Consider the following 10625-nt stretch of genomic DNA (forward strand, 5'->3'; position numbering starts at 1 on the left):
TATGTGTGTTAAATATATATATATATATATATATATATTTATGCTCATTTCATAACTAACTCTCTTTACTTTTCTCTTTTTACTCTTACCTTAAAATGTTTAACTTGTTGTTGTTATTACTATTATTAATTGTATTTTTACAGTACACCAAGACACATTCCTTGAACATGTATACATTTACTTGGCAATACAGGCGATTCTGATTCTTTATATTCATTGTATAAGGGCCATATAGTGCTTTACTGACATGCAAATATAGGTCAGGCCAATTAATCAATATTTATAAACTTATTTATTTTTTTGTATTTGGACGTTATAGCCAGCATATAACCGTGCACACTTATGCAAATATTATGCAAATATCGGTAGTTTTACTGTCAGCCTTACCTAACTGAATAATTAACATTTTGTTTGTTTTTATTAAATTATTATAGTAAATAGTTTTTAAAATAACCGTTTAATTCCACATTTAATTTCATATATATAAAAATCAACATTATACATGTAATGAATCACCTTGCTCTATAAACACCTGTATCGATTAAAAACGCAAATCAGTTTTTATTGTATTTTCTTCTCAAAATCAAAACTTTGCACTTTACATGTAAGTGAGAAAACGATGTATAAAGTCTTGTTTGATTTGATGCATTACATTCATTTGCTTCAAAATGAACTTGTACGCTAAACATCTGCAGTGCTCTCTGCGAACACAAAGTCGCGATGTAAATAGTAACAACGCTAAATATCTCCGTGATGTATCTGCACTGCAACACGACTTCAATGAGTGATTCGCTTTGAATGGGCTTAGAACAACTGGAAATATCTACTTTTAAAAACATAATCGATTTGCTTGTCAACGTTCCCGGAATCACTATTTTCTTGTAATGTGGTTTGATATCTTCGTCATGGTTTATTTCTTTCTTCAGCCACAGATGCCTGACTGTATCTCATCCTCTCTATTACTGTAGGCGCCATGTTTGTTCGGAGTCTCTATTCAAACCCATTGCTTATATGTTCAAATCTATATAGCGTTTTACTCGAAACGCTAGACACCCATGAGAACCGCGGGCGCAATTAATATTCAATTATACTGCATAACCTACGTCATAACGCAAAAACACAAACCGCCTGGACTTTTCGCTCACTTACTAAAAACATCGTCTCTGTCTCTTTAAATATAATAAAAAGCCTGCCCATAATCGCCTATCAATCAATCTAAGGGACGTCGGGCTATCCCTCCCCACCAGTGCCGCCGCCATTCGCACTTCTACAAAAGATCATAAAAAAGAGCTGGGCCTTGACTGCGAGTCGAGCCAGAAAATCTCCCCCGAAACCGCCGTCCAAACATCCGATTTCAGCCCAAAACCATCCAGACCGCGCGCCTCCCACGGAAGCGCCGAGTGCATTTTTAGCGCGCGGCCCAGATCGCTTGATTGATAGGGAGTCGGAAAAGAAGCTTTTGAGTGACAGCTTACCTTAGTGCCAATCTTCGTCACAATGACAAGCGGCTGCAGCAATCGGGACCCGCTGCTCTTCCATGTCGTCACAGCGTAACGGCACGCAGGCAACTTTGCTCATGAATATTTATGAGGTGGGAGGAGACATTACGGTATAGGGAAAAGCGCTCGCCCCCTGAGACTTCTGTCTGTGGGGGCAATGTTGCATGCATATTATTACAAAAGAGATTTTGCATGGTGCTCGGACGTCTTAAACGGTCATCCAGAGCGTTAAATAAAATAAAATAAATCAATAAAGCACAGTGTGAAAATGTTAACGTTCCAGCTACTTTATTTTTTGCTTTCCCTTTCTTGTTTTTTCCTGTAACCGCAAATAACTTAGCGATTTATAAACTGACGTATTTCAAATATTAGTATCATAAACGGCATGCTTCTGTGAGCTTTTCATTTTGAGCTGCTTTCATCCAGTTCAGGCTCTGAAAAAAAGATGAAAAAAAAAAAAGTTAATCTGAACTTTCATAATCATTCTAAATGCGCAACAAAAATGGGGTAACTCAAACAGAGCAAAGGCAAAAATATATACCCACCAGAGAACTTAAATTCTGGGAACTCGGTTAAGTCTCCACTCCCATAGAGTCTCTGGAGTTTGTTTAGTTCTTCACTAAAAGCGTTCTCATATTCTGGTCCAGCATCTACAGGGCCACCAGAGGCTCTGTGGACAACACAGAGTGTTATTAAGAATATGTGAGAAGTTTGATATATATTGGAATGCATGGAATGTTTTAATGTTATCTGATTTATGTAGTATATACAGGCTCTTTGTGGAGTATTCCCTTATCTTGTCGAGAAAGAGTTTCTGTATTGGATCCAGTTGTGCTGCAGATGTGAGAGAAATCCCTGTTAGTTGTTACACATAAATATGCAGTAATTCTAAAATGTCAATATTAGCCAGAAAGCTTTCACTATGTGCTTTGATAATAAAATTCAGATTAGAATTCTACTGCACTGCAATATTTATAGGCCTACCTTCCAATTAATTATAACTTATCCCAATAAAAGTATTTGCATTATGAAAAGCAAACAGGCAAAAAGAGAAAAAAGATCCATAATAATAAAGGATGTCAAGAGACAGGCATGTCCATCCTCTTGTGGTAAAGATCAGAATTGCTCAAAAGAAACCCACAGAGCAAACCGTGCTGATTCAATACAGGCATCAGTGTGAGCAAATATTTGTGTTATGGGAAAATGTTTACAGAAGCCGTACACATATAAACTTGCACTTCGTTGTTACAGCAGGTCAGTTCTTGAATTTAGACATCCATCAGATTAGAGACTGAAATCCCTTGCTTATGTTTGTGTGGCATGGCACGTCTTTTTGTTTATTTTAGGGGGGAAAAAACTTTAAATACTGCTAAAGCTAACATCCCAACTGAGTAAAAACAGAATGCAAAAGAATTCTAGTTCTAAACTATGTAATGAACTTTAGTATTTTCTGCAAAAATAAATACATTTAAAAAAAAAAAATAGATAAGCAGCAAACATAACAAGAAACAACCATAAACAAAAATTATGAGTCTGTCGCACTATAAAAACTTAAATGCAAAGTAATTATGCAAGTAAATGTGTTTCAACAATGAATTCCATAAAATTATGCATTTCTGAAAATTGCATAGTTTGTGAATTTTAACTTTATGATAATATATAAATAACATTTGCAATATCTTGGGAGTAATTTCCCACAAATAACTGTCAACAAAAAATTGGGAGGGTGCATAAACAACAACAAAATATTCTTATTTTTGTAAGATTTATGTAGGTATTGAATGCAGGAAGTGTGAAACGTACCCTCAGTTAACTCTTCAGTTGCCTCTGCCTGATCCTCTTCCTCTAAAACCTCAGTTTGCACTAGAATTGCATCCGATAGATTGATAGATCTTTGAGCATCGCCAGACATTTCTGACATAGCATCTACAGCCTTACTTAGAGAGGCAGATGTGGTCTCAACAACAGGAAGATGCTCAGTTGATTGAGGTGAAGAGACTTCTGGGATGGTGCTAGAGACCTGAATGGCTTCTTCACGACAAACTTCTCGAAGGGTTGGAACTTCACCAGAGGCAACAACCACAGCTTCAGCACTGGAAATATCTAGTATGGAGTTAGCTGTGCCATCTGTAAAAGACACAAGTGCCTGAGTGATGATCTCTTGGCCAGATGATGGTTTGTCTGCTTTGACATTTGAAGACCAAGTGGGAGCTAGAAAGCCTTGAACTTGAGTGGATTGAGGCTGTGAGGAGTCCTGTGATTGTGCTACGTTTACCAAAGTTGATGCATCGGTTACTGCAACCACTCCTGAAACATCAGAAAACTCCTGTAGATGACCGTTCTCATGCGCAGATGAAGCTTCAGGAGATGCCATCACTTTGGAAGGCCCCATAACATCAGGCATGTAAACTGTTCCATCGCTAGTTTCTCCTGCATGTTTTTCAGAGGCAGAAGCAACATCCTCAGAAGATGGAATGGCTTCTGAGGGGTTTGTTGAAGACGGCTCAGAAACTTGACTGATATTTGTACTGATCTCTCCTTGAGCTGACGCCTCTTGTGGTGCATTAATTGTGGGTGATTCAGCCGACTCAACAGCTTGGGATGCTGCATATTTTGTATTCAACATTTCAGTGTATGCCTTATTATGCAGACTTGCTGTATAACCATCCACAGCATCTTTTGTTGGAAGGGTGCTGGTAGAAGTTTGAACTTTTGCATTTGAAATAATAATTTCTTTGGCATCACTCTGGTCCTTCAATTTATGTGGTGTAGCAGTGGGTTTGGTTGGACTAGTAGCAGCTTTCAATGCAGAAGCAGTGATAACTGATTGTTTCTTCTCTTTGGTCTCCTTGGCATTTTGCTGCAGTAATTTGGCAATATCGTTTATAGTTTTTGGTTTCGCTTTCTCTAGGGTAAAGACAACATTATATTAATGCACATAACAAAAGCAAGAAGCAAAATCACTCAAATAACTTGCTGAAGAGTAATGCAGAATAAGCCCTTTTAAATTCTGTGCACAAACCAAGTCAACATGTAAAAATTTAAATAAAGTTACCAAAAGGGGGATTTTGCCATGCTGCAACAAGAACATTTTTGGTTTCCCAAAGAACCTTTCACTTAAACTATGAAGAACATTTTAATAATCTGAATAACCTTTTGTGGAATGGAAAAGTTCCAGGGATGTTGAAGGTTCTACATTGAATCGTAGATGATGCCAAAAAGGAAACTTCATTTTAAAGAGGTGCCTCAATATTCCTAAAATAAGACACCACACAACAAAAAGTCAAAGTGCAATAAAAATCATAACTTACTTATACTTGTATATCTGATAGGCTTCTTTACATTATTGGCTTTGGTGCAGAGTGGTGTCAATGGAGGAACGTTCTTTCGAATCCAACTATCCAACCAAAGGAACTGAATTAAAGACACACAAAGTCATTTAATTTAAATTCACAGCTTCAAGCAATACTACCCTGCCATTTCTACATTAGCTGACATCTGAACAAGACATTTGTAAAGAATTGGACTAAGCTGTACATATTCTTGTAATAAAGGGGCCAGTTCAAGAGGTTTCTGCACTTTCCATGAATTTGAGACTTTTGGTTACATTTAAAAAAAAAAAAAAAAAAAAAATTACAAAAATAACGTACTAATTACTAATTTACTTTTGCCACCTATCAAAATGATGGGTGTCAACCCATTTAAAAAATTTTTTATTTGTGGTACACAAACAAAATATATACACAAATAAACAAACAAATCAATCAACTTTTTGTTCAAAATGTACATCGTTTTCTACAATGGATGACATTGCAATTCAATAGATATTATTCCAGTCCAGACAACTAAGGTGAGAGGGAGGGCTCATGCTGTAATTTTTCATGCTAGTTTAATTTCATATTAGACAATAGTTTATGAAAACCATTTAAAGGAGTCATATGATGCAATTTCAATTTTTCCTTTCTCTTTGGAGTGTTACAAGCTCTTGGTGCATAAAGAAGATCTGTAAAGTTGCAAAGACTAAAGTCTCAAATCCAAAGAGATATTCTTTATAAAAGTTAAGAGTCAACCACGCCTACCTAAAAAGGCTCTTTCTGTGGGAAGATTTGCATAATGCCGCCCAAATGTTCACGCAAAGAAAGAAGGCGTAACTTTTATTCTCGATGTAGTATTGTTGTTGCCGCCGACTTCGTGCTGTAGATCGCCGGATAGGCTTTCACCGTGGACGAAGCAGAGTCGCATGTGGTTGCCTCAAGCCCGCCCGCCGCCGCTCACTCAAGCCGGCCTCCGGCCTCCGCTCACTCTAGGCCGCCGTGTGTGACGCTGTGCAGTGTGTGACGCTGTTTCGTTGTGAAAGCGAAACTACTTAGTTTGGCCTTCGACATGGTTTTATAAAAGACAGTATAAGTCATTATTATCAGTAATCATGTCCCCACTGGACGCAACAAATGCCTCGTTTATAATGGGTTTTAATGTTTTTGTCTTGTCGCTCCGGGACACAGGGCATCACAGTATGGTGAGGGGCGTAACATTTCCGTCTCACACTTGAGGTATTCGGCCAATCACAACGCACTGGATAGCTGGCCAATCACAGCACACCTCGCTTTTTCAGACCGATGAGCTTTGTAAAAATCGACGCGTTTCAGAAAGGCGGGGCATAGAGGAGAAACAATAACGTACAGTATGTGGAAAATAATTAAACCGCATAAACACATTTCATTACACCAAATACACAAAATAATGTTCTTTTTAGCAACATCATATGACCCCTTTAATTCTTCGTGCCAGTATTGATTTTAAAACAAGTACTGGGTGAGCAAGTCCTGGAATTTACTTTAAAAAAAAAATTGAATTAGCTTTCAACTTGAGTGACAGTCGTGAACACGTACCTTCAAAACCCTCAGTCGCCGGATCCTCTGGAAGGACATTATCGCAAAAACATCCCACAGAAGTCGCTGGCTTTATGATGGAAGAGTAAACATAGTTACTTAAGGAGGACAGGGAACGTGCAGAACAAAATACTCGAGTTTACTCTCACCAGAAACAAGATGCAACATTCGTACACAATATTCGTGACAATATATAAGGCCTTGTGTTAATCCAAAGTGTTTTTACCCTTAGTGTTGCTCTCTTTCGACTCATCGACCGTGTGTTTTTCATAGACACCGCTTGTTTACGTCCACCGCAAATCAGGACATGCCGTTCAATGGTCGTTAAAATTGGATTCACCGGTTCTCATTTAACAACCTCTATAGACGATAAAAGCAGGATTACTGTGCAATAAGGAGAAAATCATACATAAGGATAATTCGTTTTTTTTTATTTATTGTTCCGTGAAGCTTAAAGACGTTGCGTAATCGCACTGACACGCCTCCTGTCCGTAGTATGTCGTTTTCTCTATTCTCAGTTCTCACAATGTAAAAAAATAATAATAATAGCCATTAGAAAAAGGTAAAATACGTTGATAAATGGGCTGACGTGAAGACCGTGGCATTCTTTTGACAAAACATATTCGTTTTGACAGCATAATTGAGGAAACTGCTTGCAACGAAAAAATACTACTTTGCATTACATCTTGGTCCAATTGAGTTTTATTTGCAACATTAAGACAACACACTGCTTCTACATTGATAACAATACGCTGTCATCAACATATTTACTTCTCAGTTTGTAATATATTATACTCCATTTAAAGTTTTAAACATAGACACATATATTACTGTTCAACCAACGGGGCTTTGCTCATTAAAAAACTAATGAAGGTATGGGCAAATCTTCTGGTCTGAAATGTACAGTGTGCGTGATAAGAGATGAGGGAAGGAGAGAAATAGAAGAGGGGACAAAACAGCGGAAAAAAGAAAAGATGTGTGACCGTGACCACGACCCCTTGCATTGTCTGGAATATTCTTTGAGATGAGGTTTGGGGAAAGTGACCCGGCAGAAAGCATTCAAAGCACTAAGAATCACTCTTTCTCATATATACACACACACGTGTCTGGTTTGCTATCCTTATGGGGACTCTCCATAGGCGTAATGGTTTTTCTACTGTTCAGACCGTATTTTCTATTGTCCTACACCAACCCTACACCTAAACCTACCCCTCACAGGACACTTTCTGCATTTTTAGATTTTCAAAAAACTTAATTATGTGTGATTTATTAGCTTGTTTACCCGTGGGGACCTCAATTTAGGTCCCCACCGTGACACGAGTCCCCATGAATCTGTGTGTATTCAGGTTTAAGTCCCCACCAGAATAGAAAAACAGGTACACACACACACACAGAAAAACCAAGTGGAATAACTTGCTGGCCCCACAATAGCTGTTTTCCTTGATCACTCTGGGATCTCACTAGCACAGCAGTGGAATATTAATGTGTATATTGCATCTAGACAGGGAAACACACAAATTTAACAAAACTGATCCCCTGCTACAGTCCAAAAGAAAACGGCACCTTTCTCAGGCTCAGTAGTGTGATAACTGAGGGCAAATTAATAAGACAGACACAAATTCAACATATTTCATCATCTATGTAAAAACAGTGGGCTCTTTCTATGACAACTGAAGAACTGAAGACATTTGCAGCAGATATGGATGAAGATTGATCCCTTTTGCTCACTGGTTCATTGTTTCAACATCGTTTCTACATGCTGCAACTTACCAAACCTTTAACACTACAAACCATCTTGCTATTTTTCTGCAAATAAACAACAAAAAAGTATGAACTCTGACATCTCTTATTTTTACAAATATGACATAACTACAGTGTTGATCGCTAATGCCTAACAACAGCACAAGAATAATAAACAAAAACATAACATACATAAATCAAAAACAAACTGTGAACTTATTAGTAACGCAGTATCAAACTTAAATATAGTACTATATATTAAATAGTTTACTTTGTGATGTACCACAATAAAACTAAGAACATCAGGGGAACTGAAGAACATCGATTTTTTTGGGAGGCCTTTTAGGGACATCTGACAAATATATGTTTGTTTTTTTAATTAATTATTCGATTAGATTTTTTGCTGGGAAATGCTTCAGCTATGATATTTCAGTTGGCCTCTGAGATGTGTCCCATTCTCAATAACATAAAAATAAATAAAAGCTACATGACAAAAAACGCTGAAAAACAAATATAACAATTTCCCTCCCATAATTCATTTTGTTTATATTATAATAGTCTTTCCATGGAGCATTTGTGGCTGTATCTTTTCGAGACTTGCTGAAAATTTCCCTGAACATGCTCACGTTTAATGAACCCTCAAAAAAAACAAAAAAAAACATCTCGACTACATTCAGTTGTTGAACGGTCACCAAATATCTTTCAGTAAAATTGGAAAAGAAATAAATGAGTCGGTTGACACTAGAGAGGTTTGCCAGCAAAACCTGGTTTTAGTTTTTAGTGTTAATGACTGAAATTATGGAATAAAATGCTGAACAGCCAGTAAGACTATTAGGGTGAATCTCACAAAAACATGTCCAGGTCACACCAAAATACTAGTATTTTGCATTAAAATATGACCTATTTCAGGACCATTATATTTTATGATTCTCATTACTGTAATCGAACAATTTTTAAAATTACGATTAAAAAAAAAAAGTAAACCTGCATAAATTAAAAGCAGTACAACAAATATTATAAATACGCAACAATTTAAATAATATATCAGCATTTTTTCACATTACAGTTATGAGAATTATATATATTTTTTGAATTATGCAAATAAAGGTTTCATGAGATTCACCCATAATGACGGATTTCACTGGAATGGCACATCATTTGGAACGTGTCATCATTCTAGAATGATTCTGTGTATTCTAGAATGAATGGCACTTTCATTCTAGAATACACAAATGGCACTACTGCTCCCGGGTCATTAGAGTGTTAAATACAACTACTGTATGTTTGACTCTTTAAGACTTACACAGCATCCTGAGACATCCTTCACATCATTAGGGAACTGAAAGGTTCCCTCTACAGTACATCCTTCATTTTCACTCACACACTTGTCTTCAAAAGGTATCAAGGACAAAAAAAATCCAATCGGGTTCACTGATTAAGACTGTTACAGCATTTTGCAGACTCACAAACGCTTGTGCAAATACACACATTCACACTCTGGGATTCATGATGCTGGGTGGAGGGCTGGTGGGCTTTCACCACGGAGGAGTAGCGGATATGGATTCTAGGGGTCAAAAGGTCAGGCCAAACAACGTGGGTCAGGGTTCATCAAAGAGCTGAAGGTCCAGTCGCACCACAATCTCTCCCGTAGGGACTTCGTGTAAAAGCAGTCGCTTGGTGATGGGCCCCTTAGAGCCCTGGTCCTTCTTGATGTCGGCCAGCCGAATCTCCGTCCTGCCCAAGAAATCTACAAAGATGAAGAGAGAGAAAGACAAACTTTAAGTGGTTATGATTATAAATTACCTTTCAACAGTTTGGAGTCTGTAAGATTTTTTTTTAAAGGTTTTCGAAAAAAGTCTCTTATGCTCATCAAGGCTGCATTTATTTGATCAAAAATACAGTATAAACAGTAATATTCTGAAATATTTTTACAATTTAAAATAACAGTTTTCCATTATAATCAGTTTTAAAATGTAATTTATTCCTGTAATGGCAAGCGGATATGGATTCTAGGGGTCAAAAGGTCAGGCCAAACAACGTGGGTCAGGGTTCATCAAAGAGCTGAAGGTCCAGTCGCACCACAATCTCTCCCGTAGGGACTTCGTGTAAAAGCAGTCGCTTGGTGATGGGCCCCTTAGAGCCCTGGTCCTTCTTGATGTCGGCCAGCCGAATCTCCGTCCTGCCCAAGAAATCTACAAAGATGAAGAGAGAGAAAGAAAAACTTTAAGTGGTTATGATTATAAACTACCTTTCAACAGTTTGGAGTCTGTAAGATTTTTTTTAAAGGTTTTCGAAAAAAGTCTCTTATGCTCATCAAGGCTACATTTATTTGATCAAAAATACAGTATAAACAGTAATATTCTGAAATATTTTTACAATTTAAAATAACAGTTTTCCATTATATTTTAAACTGTAATTTATTCCTGTGATAGCAAAGCTGATTTTTCAGCAGCCTTTATTCCAGTCTTCAGTGTCACATGATCCATCAGAAATCATT

General features: G+C 37.3%; 3 protein-coding genes across 3 annotated transcripts in view; all 3 read right to left on the reverse strand.

The window, feature by feature from the left end:
- Positions 1 to 1563, reverse strand: part of LOC107746279 (homeobox protein PKNOX1-like) — a 9900-nt gene extending 8337 nt beyond the window's left edge. Inside the window, exon 1 of the mRNA XM_016560414.1 lies at positions 1476 to 1563. The gene's annotated coding sequence lies outside the window, so the exon portion shown is untranslated. The remainder of the gene's footprint in view (positions 1 to 1475) is intronic.
- A 209-nt stretch (positions 1564 to 1772) lies between these two features.
- Positions 1773 to 6912, reverse strand: LOC107746278 (uncharacterized). Its single transcript, XM_016560413.1, has 7 exons — positions 6615 to 6912; positions 6389 to 6458; positions 4811 to 4913; positions 3303 to 4406; positions 2270 to 2333; positions 2045 to 2169; positions 1773 to 1933 (listed from the first exon to the last, which is right to left on the reverse strand). Exons 2-7 carry the CDS (start codon positions 6425 to 6427, stop codon positions 1902 to 1904), a joined length of 1467 nt encoding a protein of 488 aa, XP_016415899.1. The 5' UTR covers positions 6428 to 6458; positions 6615 to 6912; the 3' UTR covers positions 1773 to 1901.
- A 2730-nt stretch (positions 6913 to 9642) lies between these two features.
- Positions 9643 to 10625, reverse strand: part of LOC107746280 (intersectin-1-like) — a 51305-nt gene continuing 50322 nt past the window's right edge. The window contains 2 exon segments of the mRNA XM_016560415.1: positions 9643 to 9698; positions 10144 to 10320. Of these exon segments, the coding sequence (XP_016415901.1) occupies positions 10172 to 10320 (149 nt within the window). The 3' untranslated portion in view covers positions 9643 to 9698; positions 10144 to 10171.

This window comes from Sinocyclocheilus rhinocerous, unplaced genomic scaffold (genome assembly GCF_001515625.1).
Source record: "Sinocyclocheilus rhinocerous isolate Xijiao unplaced genomic scaffold, SAMN03320098_v1.1 scaffold798, whole genome shotgun sequence".
Lineage (NCBI taxonomy): Eukaryota > Metazoa > Chordata > Actinopteri > Cypriniformes > Cyprinidae > Sinocyclocheilus > Sinocyclocheilus rhinocerous.

What these genes read in the sequence shown, in the direction of transcription:
- LOC107746278 (XM_016560413.1), bottom strand. Translation starts at nt 6,427, where the DNA reads ATGTCCTTCCAGAGGATCCGGCGACTGAGGGTTTTGAAG. An exon ending in TATCAGATATACAAGTATAA is followed by an intron (nt 4,407 to 4,810) that starts GTAAGTTATGAT and finishes TCTTTACCCTAG; the next exon opens with AGAAAGCGAAACCAAAAACT. An exon ending in GAATACTCCACAAAGAGCCT is followed by an intron (nt 2,170 to 2,269) that starts GTATATACTACA and finishes TGTTGTCCACAG; the next exon opens with AGCCTCTGGTGGCCCTGTAG.